Below are 21,388 nucleotides of genomic sequence, written 5' to 3'. Positions count from 1 at the left end.
CAAAACGCCCACGCATCGGTTGTCCACTGGCCTTTCATTAAAAAATATATTTTATATTTAATATAAAATATATTTTCGCAGGGAATTGTCTGCAAACTTGGCAAAACATGCCGTGGTCGCCATTTGCAAGCCAAGGAAAAGCAGTCTTCCAGGACGGTAAAAATTAACGCTTTCTTTTCGGTTCCTTATAAGAAGACATTTTTAAAATCCGCCAGTTTGAAAAAGCCGGTAATTATAGCGTCTCTCGCGTGTACTTTAGCGAATCATGATGTTGTCAACAAAAAATACACAAACTGGGATTGGCCAGTCACTGGCCCGGGCGGGCCAGTGACTGGCCAATCAACTTGCCCTGCATATGATTTTACTACGCCCCCCTGTTCCGCATCAACAAGCTGGCCGCATTTAAACAGAGAGGCGGAACTGATTGTGTCGGGAATCTTACTACCCCCCCGAGGTAGTAAAATTCCCGGAACAATCTCTCGCACCTTTCTTCCCTCGTTCCGCAACGGTTGCATTTATACAGCAGGGCGCAGTGCCGAAATTCCGGCATATTCCCGGCTTTCACTGGCTGTGTAAAAGGGGCTAGAGAGGACCACCCACCTTTTCCATATAACCCAATGGTGTGTGTCATAAGCATCTCCTGTGATGAATACACTCACTGACTGACTGCAGTTGTCCTCTTCACTTACTGTAACTCAGTGACTTTATGACAACCGAAATTCACTTCACATACATTGCAATGCATTGCATGCAAGCTTTGCTTTAGCCAGACAATAATCCAACTACATGTTAAAGGGCACTAGAATACAGGAAATCACATCTAGGCTGAATCCACAGCCTAGAATTACACAGCTTTTGCGGGTGTGTCCCCGGGAAAGTCTGCGAGTCCTCAGAGTTTGTGTCCAATACAAGCGTTAATCTAGTTCACTGCAGACTTCCACTGAGTCCACTGAGGGGGTAGACTTCTCCGGACTTCATCGTCTTCATCATTTATTTAATCACAATGCATTGCAGTTAAGACGAGATGTGTTATCAAAAAAACTAAAGCAAAGAAATGACTAATGTAGGGTATGAGTATTATGTTCTAATGTAAATGAAAATACAAACAATGCTATTAGGCTATATCATTATAAATGTACATTGAATAACATAACTATGTAGATCTTAATGCATACTTGTAGTCTAATAAACTTCCAAAATTTAGAATTGTATTTGTTAGATTTCAGATCAAACAAATACAATTTGAAATCTGATCAATTCATTTGAGTATTAGATTATATCAACATAAATTAATACGTTTATTATAACCATATCACACCAACATTAAAGGAACACTACAATCTCTTGGCACCTCACGATTCGATTCGATTCCGATTCAGAGGTCAACGATTCGATTCAAAATCGATTTTCAATGCATCTCAATGCAAAACATTTTTTATGTACATACCCATGTGTGAATTTCAAAAATATATTTATATGCACATCTGAGTTTGCTACTCAGAGTTTGCTTATCACTTCCTACGTTTGTAATGATCATTAAAGACAATCAACAGATGAATTGCCTTCTCTAATATTGTATTAAGAGAAAAGCTTTTCTTGTCACAAATATGACTTTCTATGAACAGTGCAATAATCAATGCAGCTTGCATTTCAACACAATATGGAAGTATGTAAAAACTAAACCGATTCAGTTTTATTTTATTTCTAATCTCGTAAATCATGTTTCTTTAGGATTCCTATTCTATTATCTATTATTTTCTATGTCATTTCAACACATTGTACAAAAAGTATGGCTTGGAATTCAGCTCTCATACAAAAACGTAAACAGAGATAAAGCCGGAGCAGGTCATGGGTTTGCTGCTCTCAGCCCTTTTGAAGTGTAGTGTATTTTGTTATGACACATTCTAAGATTACTGTAGTGTATTATGTTACTATACATTTTATATTAAGGTCTACTGCTACAGAGGAGACAAAGACAGTCAACCTCATCTGGCAGGGGGCAAAGTCAGGGATGTCAGCTGCTTGAGGAGGAAACCCTCAAGGCTGACCTGTAGATCATTCAAATTTCACACAAAGGTGACTGTCGTGTGAGTTAATCAAAGACAGTCTGGCTAAGAGTTAACAGTAGTTTATTGACCCTGGCGATCATCATCATCATCAGCATTGTCTTAAAAGTTGCTGAATCAGACTTCTTGGCCAACGTGACATATTGCCTCCAGGTAATGATTAGACTCAGGATGTCCTCTGGGGGCCAGAGGGCAAACCAGATGTCCCCTGACTTATTAGGGTGGAGTTAGTTAGGGTACACCAATTAGGTGTTAGGAGGAGCAGGGCGTACTGTCCTAAAGAACCAATCAGCTCACTTAGAGTGGCGGTTAAAACCGGCCACAATTCTGGAAAAAGTGGGGTCTCTATAGCAAAGGAACTTCTTCATAGATTTGGCTACAAACACTTTAAATTCTTATTGGCTTCGTTTTGACTGCAGGATGAGTTTTGTTGTTTAATAAAGAGAAGTTTCCTGAGACCTCCTCATCTGCATTCAACTGTGTCTTCTTCCATCAACTAACTACCAACGCGGCTTTCTGAGTAAAGGCCCAAGAAAATATACTGCAAAATGGCGTCGACGAACAGAGGGCTTCTGGATGGTTCATTGGGCCCACGCAGTGGACCAGAACTCAACTTTCTCCCCAACGGCTGGCAAGGTGAGCATTTTGGCTCTATGGGGTTGAGACTTGGGCCCTGGTCTCCCTGCGTGTGGTTGTAATGCTGTAAAGTACTATTAAAATGCGGGGACGGCTGTTGCTGGTTTTAGTTGATGAAACAAGATGCTGTCTAAATTTATGTGTTGTTGTCGTGGGTTGAATAATTCTCATATACAGTGTTGGTCTTGGATGGTCATTTTATTGAATCATTGTTCAAACAAACGGTTACTCACATTTAGCCTAGCAGGATGGGTAGCATGCAGTCAGGCTGAGGGGACGTCCTCTCAGAGCCGTGCGGGGGTGCGAAAAGCCCCCAAATCAGTGAGACACTCGCTTAAGCTAAAAGCAGTTTGATATCCTGCAGCTGTCTATTTCTTATCACTGACGTGGCCTTCTGCCCGGAACAGTTTGACTGTTTCTGGCTATTTTCCCAGAATAGGCCTGTTACCTTGCACAAGTTCCTGACTTCAACTACACCAACATGACATGTTTATCTGCTTTTCATATAAACCATTTGTCTCATAGAAGTTTTATCCTACATTGTTTCGGTTTAAAAAAAAAGAAATTAAAAAAAAAAAAAAAAAAGGAGAGGGATGCTTTACGTTATATTGGGATTTGTCGGTGGTGACTTAGCGGTACATATGGGGATATAACAAGGGTGCCATAGGGTTCATGGGGCGGTGGTGACTTAGCGGAACATTTGGGGATATAATGTGGTTGTCATAGGGTTCATGGGGCGGTTGTGACTTAAGAATAAAACGGAAATAATTAGGTGTCATAGGGTTCCAGGGAAATGTGGCATTTACTTTGGGGGCCTTCGGGGAAGGAACAAGTGGCGGTAGAAAGGGACAATTTGATTTTTAACAGGGTGTCACAAAGGGATATGAACAAGTGGCGGTAGAGAGAGACAATTCGGTTTTTAACAGGGTGTCAAAGGGATATGAACAAGTGGCGGTAGAGAGGGACAATTCGGTTTTTAACAGGGTGTCACAGAGTGTGTAATGTGTAGGCCTACATCTTATTTGTCTGCTGTATGTTCTAAGCGCTGTCTTGTTTGTCTGATGGTTAAATATACATTATTAAATATATTCAATACGTGTGTATTGTAGCTGTTGACGTGATATAGCTTGTGGCTGGTGCTGATGCCCATATTACAATTTCCAAAGATGGGTAGGAATGCACTAAATGCATTATTGCTGAGTGATCAGATCTATTTTTTTCAGGAGGAAATAGGCTGATATATGATGATTGTTGATGGCTGACTGTGGGTATTTCGATCGGGTGCCCACATGTCAGATTGTATGTTGTATTTGCTTTAGAAGTAAGAAAAGATAAAAAAAAAAAAAAAGGGGGGGATAGGCTAGTTTGCCTAAACCCTTTATGACATAATAAAAATAGAAACTAGAAGAAGCTGTCAATAGCTATATCCAGGAGAAAGGTGCATGTTGAGGAGGAAATGCAAAGAGTTGAGGATGGTTGACATTTGAAGTGATTCAGGAGTGGTATTCACAGTGCTCTTGTTGGGGTTATTAGGGTGGAGTTAGTTAGGGTACACCAATTAGGTGTTAGGAGGAGCAGGGCGTACTGTCCTAAAGAACCAATCAGCTCACTTAGAGTGGCGGTTAAAACCGGCCACAATTCTGGAAAAAGTGGGGTCTCTATAGCAAAGGAACTTCTTCATAGATTTGGCTACAAACACTTTAAATTCTTATTGGCTTCGTTTTGACTGCAGGATGAGTTTTGTTGTTTAATAAAGAGAAGTTTCCTGAGACCTCCTCATCTGCATTCAACTGTGTCTTCTTCCATCAACTAACTACCAACGCGGCTTTCTGAGTAAAGGCCCAAGAAAATATACTGCAGAAGCCACTTTGGAAACAACTCGCACATGTGTGGTGTGCATGCGCAATGGCGCAGGAAGTATTAGTATTTACAACAAAAAAATATATATTAAAAAAAAAAAAAAATCGATTATGAACTTTTCTGAATCGATTCAGAATCGTTCGAGAGAGAATCGATATTAATCGGAAAATCGATTTTTTTTCCCACCCCTACCATCCACCCACCAACCCTAGCTCCCTATCTATTCATTTTCCTCTATCTGCTTTTGTCCTTCTCCAAACTACCGTCATTATATAAGCCTTTAAAAGTCAACTATGGCCCACCTCTAATCTCGCACGTCTTGTCTACAGCTAATGTTATGGAAATATGAATCTTTTCATTTACCAGCAGACAGATGACGACACTTTGGATTTTTAGCTGCTGTTTCTTGCATCAGAGTCTCCTTGTTAAGTTTGTCTTCAACATAAACTCATGTGGATTTCCTTGTGTTTGACCTTTCCCTGCAGACGTCCAGCAGATGGTGGTGGTTAAAGAAGAGGTTCCCCCTGAGCAGCAGGAGTGGAGCCCCAGTCTGGACCAGGAGGAGCCACCACCAGAGCCCCCACACATTAAAGAGGAACAGGAGGAAGTGTGGAGCAGTCAGGAGGGAGAGCAGCTTCAAGATATCATCAAGTTCCCCTTCACTCCTGTAACTGTGAAGAGTGAAGATTGTGAAGAGACTGAAGACGGTGGAGAAAAGCCCTTGAAATACCACTGGATTTCTGGATGTCAGCGCAACAAAACACTTGAGGTTGTTGGTCCTTGGTCCTCACAGCTTCATCAAAGACTCACTGAACAGATGGAAACAGCAGCTGATGGAGAGGACAGTGGAGGACCAGAACCATCCAGGAACTCCCATCCAGATCCACATTCACAACCTGAGACTGAAGACCAGCCTGAAGACTCCTCTAAGTCTAAAGACAGGGGTGATGAGTCTGAGGAGACCAGAGAGCTTCAGTTGGGTTTAAAGAGTGATATAAAAGGTAATACTGGAGAGAAAGTACACAGCTGCTCTGAGTGTGAGAAACGGTTAAATATGAAAGGGACATTTGACAGAACACAGTCATCCGCACTGGAAAAAAAACTCAAAAGCTGCGATGTTTGTGAGCAAAGATTAACTTGGTAAGATCAACTCACAAGACACAGTGGCCCTCATTTATCAATTTTGCGTGGAAACTGGTGCAGATTCTGGCGCAAATACCTCCCTACGCCAGGTATCGCGTGGGATTTATCAAACAGTCGTATCTCGCCAATCTCAGCGTACGCCAGGCCATTATTGATAAATGCGGCGGATGAAAACGAGCGTATCACGCCCCTATATTTTCTCAGTTTAGAGGCCTCGCCCAGAGGTTTTACGACATGGATATGCGCAATACGGCACTTCCCTGAAGTAGAAATTGACAGAATAACAGCGAAAGTAGAAAAAAAAAGAGTTTCATTTCGGAGCATTAGCCTACAAGCAGCATCAAAGAACGACAGAAGGCAGCAGTTAGGAAGGAAATAACTGCTGCGGTCAACAGCGTTGGTGTTGACTCAAAATCGCCACTAAAAAAAGCGTGTTGCTGTTCTGAAATGCAACCAACTGTGGGTGCGGGGCTGCGGGCATAATATAAGTGGAGAAAAAGACGCACCAACTGTCCGATAATGGTCTCCATAAAATAAATAGTCTGCAGAGATTTGAATGATTAGAATGTATTGGCCCTTTTAGATAGCACTACTCAAAATGGTTCTAAAAACTAAAAATTGCACATTTTGCGTTTTACTGTATGACAGCACGAGTGGTCAGCCCGGCCGCCAGCTGCACAAGCCGACCCGGCAGCGATCAGCTGTTAGAGCGCCCACCGTCCTGCTCCACCAGCAGATCGGAACAACGTGCCGGTTAACGGTGGAAATAAATCCCTCGCTTTAGCATCAATGACACATTAAAAGAGGAACTAACATCTACAAAGTGCGTCAAATAAATAAAATGTTAAGCTGAATGTTGTGCCGTGTATTTTTTTGTATCATAAAGAGCAGTGTAGGCCTACTACATATTTAATACTTAGGCTAACATTTTGAATGAATGCAGCCCCCGTGCCTCAGTGTCCCCCCAGCTGCTCCAAGACGGAGACAACTGCCCTTACGCAGTCCCATGCAGCCCTCCTAAGTGGCCGGTGTGCGCACTATTGAATCAGCTCTCCTACTCAGTTGCACACCATAAGTAGGGCCCTATGATTTCCGCGATAACGAAAACACGGACGGAATTACGGAATTGGGCAATAAAAACGGAATCTACTGTTTAACACGGAATGTCACGGAATTCGCCATTATTTTGGTGAAATTCAATTTCCAAGGCAAAGGGAAACAACACGGTTGAAATTAAAGCAGAACTAGGGAGGAATTTTGGTTTGGTGACATCTAAAGACCAAACTACTGCCGTGAAAAGTAGAGCCTGGCTGCAGGATCGCTAATGTAACACACAGCGCCAAACCCCCTTCACAAATCTGTCTATTCAATGTTTACTTATGAATGTATCCATGTACGTAACTCTGACATGTACATAACTTAATTTATTGTTAATAATATGGTCTGTTTATAAATTCGGCATATGATTAAAGCATTTAAAAGAACGTAATCATGTTAAACGTTTACTGTTTTTAAGTTATTAATGCCACTCGCTCCCGCAGATACACAGCACAGGGAGGTCTTATATTCAGCCATTGCTAAAGGGAGTGTTGAATTATGGAACGGCCGCTGTGGTACGAAATTCCAGTCTCAACAATGTTTCCTACACGCAATTATAACTCTAGCATCTACAGCCCGTTGTTTTCATGTAGTGTAACTTGTGTAATGTGTTACATTATTCAGCTGTTGCCGTGATGTCGGCTAACGCTGATGCTAATGATAACTAGCTCTCTGTCGCACAATAGACTGTAGGTTGGTGTTGCAGCCAGCTGTTAGGTGAAGCGCTGTCCCACAGGTAAAAGCCATGGACCTATAAAGCCTGTCCAATATTCACTCTAGTCCAACTTCCTGAAAAGTTTATAAGGACTTTATTATTTATGTAAAAATAATGTTAAATGTTTCACTTGAAGCACAAAATGAATGGCTTTATTTTCTGTCATAGCCTATACCCAACAAATTTGTTTTTTCGTTTTTTTTAAGCACAAAAAACAGTGCAATGTTGTGATGTATTTTAAATTTAGCCTTATATCTGATTAAATTGTTAGAATATTATTTGTTCGCAATAATTAGACACTCGTTCTGATGACGAAATGAGTGTTAATTGTAAAAAAACGGAAGTCATGAGATTAAAACGGAAAAAACGGAATTTGTGAAAAAATAAAACAGAATTTGGAAAAAAATAAAACGGATTTCATAGGGCCATACATAAGCTGCACATTTTTAAGTGATTAATATCTTTATTTCGGTCTTATTTGCACTGCATTTGTATTATATTCTAATAATTGTCCAACAAAGTCATCGGCTACCCGGCACAGCCTGCACTGCGAGTCCAAGCTGTTTTCAAATTTGCGTACACGAGCTGAGAGCTGGCGTGGGATTTGAGCGTACCCTACGCTCACGTCCATATTGATAAATGCCGAGATTTGCGTGGAAATGTACGTACACCCATTTTTCTGGTCTACGCAAGATTGATAAATGAGGGCCAGTGTGTTGGCCTTCAGTGCTCTCAGCTTCATAATAACCAAACTGAACATATGGAAACAGCAGCTGATGGAATGTAGGAAAAGATTTAGTGTACAGTCTACAAAACTTATTTTTACAGTCAAAACAAAACAGCTGGGTAATATAGCGGTATTAATATATAGTAATATGCACCTAAAGATGCAACATAAATGGCCCAATTCCCTAAAGAAAACAATACATTAACGAGGAAGGGTCTTTACACACAGCAATGCAATACTACAGATTGAGCGGAAACGGGAGGTACGAATACAAAGTTTAAAGCTGCGAACACAACGCACTGGCCGCGCGGCCAGATTACATACAAAGTCAATGTACTAGCGCATGGCCGCGCGTCCACCCAAGAACCGGCGGCGGACGCTTGCGCGGCGCGTGGCCGCGCCTCATCGAAGTGCGTGAATCGAAGGAGCTACCATTTGCGGCGCGGCCAACATATGCGGCGAACGCAGAAGATGAAATTATTTATCTTTTTGGCGTCGCCGCGATAGCCAATCAGTGTTTAGATTGCCCGGTGGTCTGCAAGACGAGGTGGGCGTGTGGAGTGAGGACATTTGGCTTCCAATACATTCTGCAAATATGTGTATTTTGCATCTGTTTAGCTGTTGGTTGTACCTTAGCCAAGGTAGCGCCGGTTAGCATAGTGAAACTCACCCAGCTGTGTGCTGTTCCTGAGGATAATATGAACCCAAACTTGACGGCAGTGTCCGTGTGGAATTCCAATATAGTACAGCGAAGCACCGGTGTTGTCCTCCGCCAGACCCGGCACATGTTTCACTTTCAGGTAGGCTGATGTCTGCCTTTATTTTTGCAGCTGAGCACACACTGCTGTTGTTATTGTGTTTAGTATGTTGCTGAATTGCTGTTAATTTGTAATGTGTGTGTATTTGCGATCGGGGTGCGTCTTCATGCTGTTTTAATGATATTTGTGTCATGACTGCTGCTGGTTACACAGTGAACCTACATCTGTATTTTTTGGCACAGCTGGACCATGTTGTTGTTGTTGCACCGTAAGTGTGACGGGTCTGATCTCGGCGTCGGCGTCAGGAATATATGGCCCAATATGATCAAGCGGCGAGCCTCTTGCGTTCACGCGGCCAACCGCTGCCTTCGATGTGGTTAATATGGCCCAATATGACCAAACGGCGAGCCTCCTGCGTTCACGCGGCCAAACGCCGCAGGGGGCCAGTGCGGTGTGTTCCCAGCGTAAATGAAAGTGCATTTTTAACTCTGCTACACATATGCTTTGAACACAGCTATTAATGTGTGTGTTTGTTGTTTCTTTGACAGGAGAGCTGCTTGCTGTGGACTCCCTCCTGAGTCAGACTGGAGCCCTGATGATGGACCCTGACACTGAGGAGACAGAGGACATGATGGAGGAAGAAGCTGGTTCCACTCTAGCAGGTCTCCACCATGAGCCACATTCCTCTGCCTCCTCCCAGCCTGCTGCGTCCTCCTCCCAGCCTGCTGCCTCCATACTACCACCAGATGTCTCCTCACCACCACAGACACCTGCTGATGACTCTGGGGTACGTAGAAAATGTGTAATAATGCATAAATACAGTAATACAATAAGTGTCTGTGCTGTCCCCACTTAACTGCTCTTACATGTTGCTGCTCATCTGGGCTGAGCGGAAAACTCGCCAAAAAGAGAAGGGACAGTCCGCGAGTTAACAGTTACACAATCAACTGCGCGGATCACGTGACCTACTTTCATCGCAGTGTCCAGCTGTCGTTAAGTCTTTAACATGTTGCCAACTGCAGAGTTTTTCCGCTTTATTTGCCGACTTTCCGCCGTAGCGCTATGGCTGTTGAAGTCCAGAGAGACACATCTTGCAACTTAAAAAAAAAACGCGCCCACCAGAGCAGAGTAGCAACGGCTGTATACCCCTCATCGCTGACAGCACTCACTCACATGGCCAGTCTGATAGCTTCCCCCGCCACCTGCAGCAGCCAGCAGACAGACAGCAGTTTTTTTTGGGGGGTCGGTTGGTAGTCAAGGCGGGAGGCTGGCGTTGCTAAGGCGGCCGTCTTAGCTATAAAGCGCTGGGGGAAACACTGGACAGCACCGTGTCTGCTCTGTGCACGTTTTTAAACAGCGAGGGAGAGAGAAGAGAAGGGACAGTCCGCGAGTTAAAGGCCAGGACACACCAGTCCGACTACCCGAAAATGGAGACTGCCGATTCAGGGAGCTCCAGTCTTCCCGTCGCGGCCGAAAAAGTGCAAAGAACACACTAAACCGACTGCTGACTCTCCGTACGCTCTGTGCTTGCGTGGGACGTAATGTCTCCATTACAGCAGGCGGCGCTAATCTGTATTGTGGCCCGAAAAAATACGGAAGCCGGAAATGATGGGACGGCTCTCTAGACCATAAACATAGATAGAAATACGTATTTATATTTATGGACCATAAAGAGCACCATTTTTAGCAGAGAGTGTCGAGCATGGTGTCGAGCAGTCAACAAGGGTTGATTCATGTGAGTACTCGCTGAACGAAACAAGCAAACACATTATAACAATGGCTAACTGTTGTTAGCTGTTTGTGCTACCCGCCTCACTTCCGGGCTTCACTGATTGGCTAGCCCTCCACAAATCAAATTGCTCCAACTGAAAGACTGCCCGTCGCCGATTGAACATGTTCAATTCGGCTCAAAAGAAGCCCGACGACATCTACGACGACCGATTTCACGGCACACACCAAACAGATTCGTGTCCCCTCCCCCTCGAAACTCTACGACGGTGATTGTCGGGCCGGTGTGTCCTGGCCTTAACAGTTACACAATCAACTGCGCGGATCACGTGACCTACTTTCATCGCAGTGTCCAGCTGTCGTTAAAGGCCTACTTCACCGGTTTGAATATGAAGGTGTATTGAATTCTGAGATCCTATGTAGTATAAATGTGCGAAAAAAATTGAAATCGGTTCATCCTAGCCTGAGAAAAGGCCTTCTCGTGACATCTGTGATGTCACGAGAAGGCCTTCTCGTGACATCACAGAAAGAGAAATATAGGGTTAAAAAAAAAAATTACTTTGTAAATATTACTGTGATGTCTTTTACTGTGACATCACAGTAATATTTACAAGTACGTTTTTTTTTAACCCTATATTTCTCTTTCTGTGATGTCACGAGAAGGAGAAATATAGGGTTAAAAAAAACACTCTTTCTGCCTTTTCTCAGGCTAGGATGAACCGATTTTAATTTTTTTTGCACATTTATACTACATAGGATCTCAGAATTCAATTCACCTTCATATTCAAACCGGTGAAGTAGGCCTTTAAGTCTTTAACGTGTTGCCAACTGCCGAGTTTTTCCGCTTTATTTGCCGACTTTCCGCCGTAGCGCTAAGGCTGTTGAAGTCCAGAGAGACACATCTTGCAACTTTAAAAAAAAAATCTGGTCACCTGAGCAGAGTAGCAACGGCTGTATACCCCTCATCATCGCTGACAGCACTCACACGGCCAGTCTGATAGCTTCCCCCGCCACCTGCAGCAGCCAGCAGACAGACAGCACCGTGTCTGCTGCTCTGTGCACGTTTTTAAACATGTACATTGTTTTATAGGTCCACATTCAATAGGCCACTGCATATCTATAACAAAGCTAATATTGTTGTTATATGGCAACAAAGAAAGTTTGTAAAGTGAATTTGTAAATACGTAAATAGGCCTAGTTAATTTTTAAACTACCTGGTCAGCATTTTCTGTTCATTTTGCCTCTTTCAGAATAGCATCTTATGCAAATTAGCTGATTATGTCATCTAGCTACTACTAGTTACTTTTGGGCCAATAACAATTTTCCTTACAGAGGAGTCAGCAGAGATAGAGGAGGAACAATAAGAGGGCTCAGATGTAGAAGAGGTTGTGGTGAAAATGGCCTTTTACTAAAGGAATGTCTGAAGGATTTCACATGGTGATGCCAAATCAAAAACACAATGAACTGTATCATCTGTCAGTGTGGTCCAAAACATGCTGGAAATACAATATCAGTAGGCCTCATATAGTTCAAATTGGGAAAAATGTGAATCGATGCGTTCCAGCTCCATTTAATGTGTCCCCCTAAATGTTCTGCTTGCGCCCCTAAAATGTTGTCTGGAGCCCTAGACTTAATTAACTGATAAATTAAACTTTTGCCGTGGTCGTTCGGCTATGAACCTGGTGCACTTTTAAAGGAAAATTAAGAATTTAAATCTGAGGAATTTTGTGTGAACAACTGTTTCCTGTGTAGTAGGCCTACTCATTTTTGGAATAATTTGGCAACACTGGGTCGGATGAATAAGAAGCTATTGAAGAAAGACATGGATTTTCCATAAAAATATTAATATAAAATAGAATATTATGAAAATAAACATCCACAAAGTTGTGATCTTTCTATCTTATAAATGTAAAGTAATTTATTCTAAATGTTTTTAAATACACTCAATGTCTCAATAGATTAAATCATAGTCTATTTCTGTCATCAGAATACTGAGGAAAGTTTAAAAGAATGAAAAACATGGTTCAGTATTCCTCCTCTCCTCTGTCTGTATCCTGCTATGGGGAGGAGGGGCTGCTAACACTAGTCTCAGTTAGCAGCGCTATACAAGTATGCATTATTTTATGATTCATGGCAAAGACAGACAGCTTGATTTATTTAGCTAGTTAACTGCTGAGCTAGCGTGCTGTTCTTCTCTGGGCCGACATAAGAGATTAAAATATTGCGTGTTCACGTTTAAATCAGGTTGAACAGGTGTAACCTACTGATTTGACAATATTGGGCTTACAACTTATGTTTTATTTCACTTACTTGCAGTTACAACGAGCGTATTTCATGTCAACTCTGGTCCTCACGTTTTTAGCGTATTTCACCGAAACGCTCGTCCACCGTGAGTGATGCACCGTGAGTGCATGCTTGTGTTTGTGCACCGCTGACACACACACACTCACACTCACACCACAGCGTGGACCAGGCAGATTATTCAGAGACGCGAGGGTGGGGGTCTTCTTAGATCTTTACTCCCTCAGTTAAACTGACTTTATTGAACAGTATAAGATGAGAATTCAGTTTAACATTTATGCGACAGAGGCAAATGGAAAGAGAAAGAGTAATGTTTGTTTTTCTTGTGGAGTAGAGGTGCAAGAGTAGCCGGCTGGAAATGCTTTCACGGCCGGCGGCCGGCGCTAACGGAAAACACTGTGCACCTACTCGGCCTCAGTTCTTCATGTCAGGTCTAGAATATAATCTTTCATTTTGGGAATCTCAGGAATTTGATCGAGTTTGAAGAAAGTAATTGTATTCTGAATCATTTGGAGCTGTATTCTTGCCCAGCTCGCTCAGTTTGTTCTTCATATATAATCTTTCAGTTAGGGCCTGTGTCCACTTTGCGGTTTTTTCGGGGCGAGAGAGAAAACGCTGTGAGCAGCGGAGGAAAAAGCTGTTTGTCATCTTGTCCACTGGCACTGTCAGGCAACACTGGTTTCACTGTTTAGGCAAAATAAGTTTCTCTTCCGTCTTCTGGGTTGCCAAGGAGTCCCGATGATCTACTCTCTGATTGGCCCGTTGATAAAAACGCAGATGACATCCCCGACTCTTTTCTGAAAAGTTGAGCCTTTTTCAACTCTAAATGCTTGAAGCGGCAGCACAAAAAGGGTGAAACGCTCGGGAAAAGGACGCTGGGCACTGCAGCTTTTTTCCGAGACGCTCGCCTCTCATTGGGAATCAATGACGCTTGTGCGCGAAAAAGGCGTTAGGCGGACCCCGGCCCTTAAAGTATAAGTTGTGGACATTACATTTATGTCTTTATAAAGGCAGTAAACTACTAGGTAAAGTGTGTTTAACATCTTTAAAGAGATCCTATTATACTACTTTTCTGGTCTTACTTTCGTGTTAAAAACTGCTATAGAGCAACCTGACACAAATCACATCACAAAAAACTATGAAGATTTTCAGGAAGCTCTTTCTCTTATTTTGGCGATCCAGCAGGCCCTGTAAACACTTTGCTTCTGCCATCTCCGCCCCCTCCCCCCCTTACTGCAAACCCAACTCCGTTGTGATTGGTTACCTTGCGAAGGGAAGTCGTGCTCCCCCCCCCCCCCTTTTGCCGGTGCATCTAGCAGTTAGCGTACTACAGCAATGGTCAGGGTTCAACATAACTTTTTTTTCCTACTGGCCCGCCGGGCCAGTGGATCTGAGTTTTACTGGCCCCTTGTATATTTTCACTGGCCCTGCACACACTTTTTTTTTCTTCATAATTTAGTGTCAATAATTATAATACCTGTATTAGAAAAATAAAGAAAGATAACCAGATCTAAAGGGAATATCTATACTGTAACAGTATAGATATTCCCTTTAGATTTGGTTATTTTTATTTTAGTTAATTATATGAAATGTTGATATTGCTCATACACATAATATAAAACCAGGCAAACATATTGAATTAGAAGCCTACAACTGAAAGTATGTTGAAAGAGTCGGCCAGTATTTTAAAGTCCAGTAGTTTGATTTTATGATTTTTGATTGTTTTTATTCTTGAATTTGGGCAGTTTAATGAATAGTTCACCTGCAGAAGTCATGTTCAAACATAAAAAAAAAATAAGAGATGAAGGTCTGATCATTCTTTGTGGTGTGGTAGGCTGTTTTTTACTTTCTCTATATGCATTAGGGATGTGAATGTGTCGACCGAATGACCGGTTTTCCACTTGCGCTCAAGTTGACTTTAAAAATAGAATAGAAATACGAAAATCAGGGGGTTATGCCGTTTTTTTAATGGGATATTTCACCGTGTATGTGGGTTGGTGAGTTCACGTCTGGTCGTGAGCGCGCTGCAGGAGTGTCACTTCTCCATGAAGTGTCAGCTTCACATAAGAGTCCGGTGTGGGACCATTTTTTCAAACTATTGATAAAAAACAATGCAGTGCAAAATATGCAGCATAAGTTAAACGCTCGTCTGAGACTATGACGTTAAATCACCTTAGAAACACACAATGCGTTCGTCCGATCACAGCAGCGTTTCACCGTGTGATCTCGCCAGCGAGTGAGCCGCCGCGCAGATGAACTGTGGTTTGTGGCTAAAATAATAACCGGGGATATTCTCCCCGTTAGCGATTTCAATGGGAAAGACTTCCGCGATTTGATTGAATGTCTCGAGCCTGAAAACACAGTGCCAAACTGCGCGACTATAGGAACTGTACAGTGAGCGGAGTCCCTCCGTTCGTTTCTGTCTACAACCGACACAATCACCGGAGACGCATTCACAGCGTTTAAATAACGCCTCTCATTTGTATTACCATTGGGGCTTGTATGCAAATACTGTAACATTACGGTGGCAGATAAAGGAAAAGCGCAGTTATCACTTTCTGCACCTCAACCTCTGCTGTGGGAAGAAAGAAAGGGGGCAAAGCAAGTCGATTGATTTGTCGACTCGCAGGCGGACGGTAGGCAGCTCTGCCAACGGAACGAGAGTGCACCCGCTTCTTGCTCCACCTGTCAAAACGCCCACGCATCGGTTGTCCATTAAAAAATATATTTAATATTAGGTTTATTATATTGAGTCTTAAATAAACACTGCTTTCATTACGACTCTCAACGCGCATTTCAATTAACCATGATAGTCTACAAAAAAGGTAGTCTACAAAAAGATACTGAACTGTGATTGGCCAGTCACTGGCCCGGGCGGGACAGTGACTGGCCAATCAACTTGCCCTGCATATGATTTTACTGGCCCCGGGCCATCGGGCTATACGTTATGTCGAACCCTGAATGGTATTTGGTGTAGTAGATTTTATGACAATTTTATGCTTTGTAAGGTACTATTATTAGTATAAATGGCACGTGACAGTGGCACACAAATATGACACTGAATCAGTGTTAAACGATAGGAACCTGTAGGCCTACTTTGATAAAATATAGTGAAAAAATTCTAAATGTCTAGTCTGCAAAGAAACAGCCCGGGCGGGACGCGAACTCGGGTCTGCTGTTTCATAAACGAACTCCCTACCGGCTGAGCTAAGTGAGCACTGGGCTAGTAATGTCACCCCCTGCTATATATAGCAACCTGGCAGCTTGCCTGAGTAGCAGGCTGAAGCATTACCATATATGGAAACATGACAGACCGGATCCCTGGTGACACACACATACAGGAAATTTGAACAAGTTTGGCTCGACCGGCTGCCATAGTTTTTAGTGCTCTGCACAGCCACCCCAGACGGTCAGCAGGGAATACGTCGAAATGCATGTACGTAATTACTTGATACTCTAGTATGGTTAAACATGACTATAAATCATTATAACAACGTTTATAGGTCATAAAAGTCGAAAAGTATCATAGGTCCTCTTTAAAGGTTCACCTATGGCGCTTTTCCACCGCATGGTATCAGCTCAACTCGACTCGACTCAACTCGCATTTTTGGCGTTTCCACCGCAATTTCATGGTACCTGGTAGCGGCTGCTTTTTTGGTATCGCCTCGCTCTAGGTTCCAAGCGAGCTGAGCCGATGCTAAAAGGTGACGTCGGCAGACGGCCGGCCACTGATTGGCCAGAGACTATTGTCTGGCCAATCAGTGGCCGGCCGTCTTCCGACGCTTCTGATTCGCCAGAGACTACCGGCTTCATTCTGTTGTTTATTCTCCCCAACTCTCCGGGACTTTTGAGTGTATTTACGCAGCGTGCAGCCTACTCTGGCTCTCTTTCATTTGATTTGCATCACAGATCCGAATTTTTTTTCCATATATTCGCTAAGCCCACCCAGTGTTGGTTGTTGGGGAAGTTACTTTTAACATACGAGAGGAGACATGTAGGGCAGCTAGCAGCTAGGCTAAATAGTATATAGTAGCCAGCTGGGACAGACATGATAGCGAGCGATTACATTACAAGCCTCGGACTGAACTGATTACCTCAATAAAATATTCAGGCTGAGACACGGCTTGCATTTGAAAACACGTATCCTGAAACAAGCACTAAACAGTCAACTTTATCATGCCCGTGTTTACGTGCATAGGGATATAGGCCTACGTGACGCATCCCTACAGCTGACTGTGTGGCAGAGTCACACATCGGGACAACAACCATCCCTTTCAATGGCCCGTAGCAATATTCTTCTACTTCTTTTAGCAAACAGATACAAGGGGGGTATTTCTTAAACATTTTTCATCCGTGTTTTTGGCGGTTGGTTCAGTTAATAGTGCAACAACTGCTCGTAATTTCTGCTTTTGCTACTTTGCTCCGGAGTTGGCTTTCAGCCCCTTACGACAACCCCGCCCACGTTCAGGAGGTACTATTTGCGGTGGAAAACGACCCGTGCTGCTACCAAACCAAGTTGAGCTGAGTCGAGTTGAGTCGAGTCGAGCTACATGTGCGCAGGAAAAGCGCCACTAGACTCAACTAACAAATTAACTGACTCCTGGGGTCTACTCTACAGGCCACTAAATGATATGTGTAACCGATTAGTAAATCCTAACTCTATAGGAAAAATCAAAAAACGTTTTTCATCTTTTAGGTTTTGAAAATGACTTCAATGTGTTCTGGAAATTGTTGTCTTTTATTATCATGTAATCATTTCTTATGGAGAGAGGAATCAAAATATTGTTTGAGAGGTAATGAAGGAGGGTTAGCTCAATAAGGGTTAAACAGCATCTAAGAATGGTATGTTGATTAGAATACGGGGAATGAGGAATGAGTCACCAGTTTCTAGAACAACAGTCAAATAAAAACACTATAAGGCTCAGGCCTCACATAATTCTATGAATCTTGAATAAAGAAATAACTAGAGGCTAGATAACACTGTACACTTGGGTTACTTAATAAATAACTCAAACTTAGCTATGCATTCATAATATACAGAAACAAATATCCTAGAGTCACATACAGAATATTCCACTCAGACAAAATAAACAAACTCCTGGTGACTGTGTATAAGAGCAGATCACACATAAAGGCAAAGCGCAATAGGGCCGCCTGCAGGTCAGAACGGCTACACTGCATGTGAAGGACATTCCCCTTTCACATGGAAAGCTATCAATTAACTACCATAGCAACCTAAACAGCGCTGCTTTAACTTAGATTAGAACCAAGGAAATTCAACATCAAATTGGCACATACAAATGCGTGACAAAACTCACAATAAAGAAAACAATGCAGCAGGCACTTAATTTATCAAGAACTTAATACCCGGAGTATTATACACAGTAAACAGACAGATAAAGATGAGCCGCCTGCTGGTGCACACTGACATGAAGCTCTCACTCAGACACACACAGCAGAAACTAAACTTAACTCACATGCTCTATGAAACATCAGCAACGGCTCTTAAAGCGACAGGCACCCATAAAAAGTCAAAGCCTGTTATACAACATTGATACTACTCTGTTATTGATATAAATCTATATTTATAGGTAACATTGTCTCTTCCTTTCAAGTGTCCCTTCTGTGTGATTACTGGCCCCATCCTAATGTGTGTGACTTGTGTGTGTCTCCAATGTATTTGAGTATTAAAGTCCTTGTCTTATTTTCATTTGTTGTAAAATCATAACTATTCCCATCCCTACTGCTGATCCTGACTGCACATCTCTGCCTCACTCATACTCTCTTTGTATTTCTGTCTGTTTGTCACTACAGAAACAAAAAGGAACAAATAAACCTAAACCTCACCGCTGTCAACAGTGTAAGAAGGAGTTCATATCGAGGTCGGCCTTAATGATTCATCAGAGAATCCACACCGGAGAGAAGCCGTTCAGCTGTGACCAATGTGGCAAAACATTCACTCACTCAGGAGACCTTAAAAGCCACCAACATATTCACACCAGAGAGAAGCAGTTCAGCTGTGACCAGTGTGGCAAAACATTCACTCAAGCAGGATCCCTCAAAATCCACCAACGGCTTCACACTGGAGAGAAGCCGTACAGTTGTGACCAATGTCGGAAAACCTTCAATGAATCAGGATCCCTCAAAGTCCACCAACGTATTCACACTGGAGAGAAGCCGTACAGCTGTGAGGACTGTGGCCAGAGATTCACCCACAGCAGTTCTTACAATAAACACAGAAACATCCACACAAAGGAAATAATCTACACATGTCAGCATTGTGGGAAAGTCCTCAGTTCTTCCAGCGCAATGTGGCGACATGAGCGTATCCACATTGGAGTCAAACCACACCAATGTAAACACTGTGACAAACGGTTCTACTCATCGTCTAACCTCTCAGTGCATGAGCGAACCCACACAGGACACAAACCGTACTGTTGCGTCAAATGTATGAAAAGCTTCACCCAAAACTCCACCCTGATGAAACACAAGTGTGTTTGAACCTGGACCGATCAGACCATGATGTGTGAACTCCCCTGTGCATTTATTTCAATTGAAGAACTCACTGAAGAAATACAGAAACATATCTGATTCATGAATTTCCGACATTTTGTGAGTTTTAACTGTATTTTGTTCAGAATCATGGCAGTCCAAAATCACGGCCTACATTTAGGGGTGACCCCTCCTATATAGATATAAAAGTCTCATTCTAAGGAAATAAAATAAAAAAAACACCTTTTATTTCCAAGCGGTTACACACTAATTAAAACATACGTGTGAATATTATATTCCATTTATAAGTGTGTTCTGAAAAATTCATTCTACACACTGCTCCTTTTTAAAAGGCGAAACAAAAGGGTGGAAAAAGTTCACGTTCCCATTTGAACAAAAAAAATAATAATTTTAAATGTTCCAAATGCAATGAACCCTATTTGTTTTTGTTTTCTTAAATGTCTGATGCATACATGAAAAAATCTAAGATGTGTATGATTTCATGTGTCAGGCTTTATAGGGTTAAATCTTGTGTCAATTTCTTTTAATCATTTACAAATATCGCTCTTTGTAAGGTCACAGAGATCAGCGTGGTTTGATAGGATTTAAGTGACACTATTATTATTCTTGTCTTCATAGTTGTTTATTTTGAATCAGCCTGAATAAAATAATTACAAAAAAATACTTTTGAATTATATGTTCTTTTCTCGTGGACCCAAAGTAACAGAAGTTTTTTTCTAGTTTCGTTTTTGAAAACAATTATTCTTTACTCACATTTAGAATGACCTTGAAGCCAACACTGTATTGTAATATAATCATCTGTCTCCACTTATTGTTTTAGTTTTTAAAATATCGTCAAAGTTGTGTATCTTTCCAATGTTAACATATCTCTTCTTGCATTATTCACTCAATTTATTTGTTTTTAAATTATTTTAAATCAATTTAAAGTTTTGATGTTGTATTTAATAATCCGGTCGTTCCTTTTTATCAGAAACTGGTTTATTTAGATATTTTTATAATCACTCTCACTCTCTTGTTAAAGATCAGGTTACACATTGTTGCTTCATCTTTACGTGATTCTTTGAATGTTTGAATTCAACATTATGTTATTATTACCCTTTCAATTCATAGGGATAATACATTGGAGGGATTTTAACCAAGGTTTCAATTGAAACATAGAGTGCAAGTGTGTTTTTGACAACTGTTGATCAGATATTTTAAGACGTGACACAACAAGTTGAGCCACTTCTGGTAAACAGCTTTTCTTAAAGATTACACAACGTGAACCCAGCTCCTCCACATTATTGTGGAACCAGAGTCACAAATAACAAAGATTTAAAAAAATTATAATCATCCAAGTCTGAAACTTAAAGCCACTACGAGTAAGATGGCACGTTGGCGTCCCCTTTGGACAAAAGTGGTAGTATTTTTACGACGCCCGCTGTCGCAAAGCTGTTTTCAAGCGCGTGCTAGGCGTGCGAGTGTGAACTGAGAAGGGCGCAATATAGTGCATGTCCGTGTGTTGAAAGTGTGAGGACTCTTTTCGGCTCCGTGAGAGTGGTTTTGACACAGACTGCATCAACTAATGCCAGTCACTGCCACACACACCTGATTGCAATGAGTTGATGCAGCAGTGTCACCTAACTACTCTCTCTCACGGAGCTGAAAGAGTCTGTGTCCTCACAGAAAGCAAATGAACGAGAGACGGCAGTTGGTATGGATCACGATGAGGTAATGTGTTTGTGTTGTTGATGTAAATAATGACTATTTCAGAAAATGGTTATCTGATGATGGTGAAGCAAAGCAAACTTTGTGTTAGTACCAACCGCTCATTCATTTAGGAGTAAACACTGCAGTCTAGTTT

At 42.1% G+C, this 21,388-nt stretch overlaps 1 protein-coding gene across 2 annotated transcripts in view; it reads left to right on the top strand.

Annotated features, from left to right (window-relative positions):
* LOC307269847 (uncharacterized protein) overlaps positions 1-21,388 on the top strand; it is a 37,169-nt gene that overhangs the window by 2,246 nt on the left and 13,535 nt on the right. Inside the window, exons 2-4 of one of the 2 annotated variants that reach the window (XM_080052928.1) lie at positions 5,048-5,563; positions 9,552-9,790; positions 18,847-20,148. In XM_080052928.1, the coding sequence (XP_079909054.1) occupies positions 5,048-5,563; positions 9,552-9,790; positions 18,847-19,533 (1,442 nt within the window). In that variant the 3' untranslated portion in view covers positions 19,534-20,148. Of the gene's footprint in view, positions 1-5,047; positions 5,564-9,551; positions 9,791-18,846; positions 20,149-21,388 lie in introns of those variants that run through there. The other variant, XM_080052929.1, reaches the window with a different exon arrangement.

The sequence above is a fragment of the Ammodytes marinus genome (assembly GCF_949987685.1).
Source record: "Ammodytes marinus genome assembly, chromosome: 24".
Lineage (NCBI taxonomy): Eukaryota > Metazoa > Chordata > Actinopteri > Uranoscopiformes > Ammodytidae > Ammodytes > Ammodytes marinus.
The sequence above is the reverse complement of the archived record's forward strand: the minus strand, read 5'-3'. Positions and strand labels throughout refer to the sequence as shown.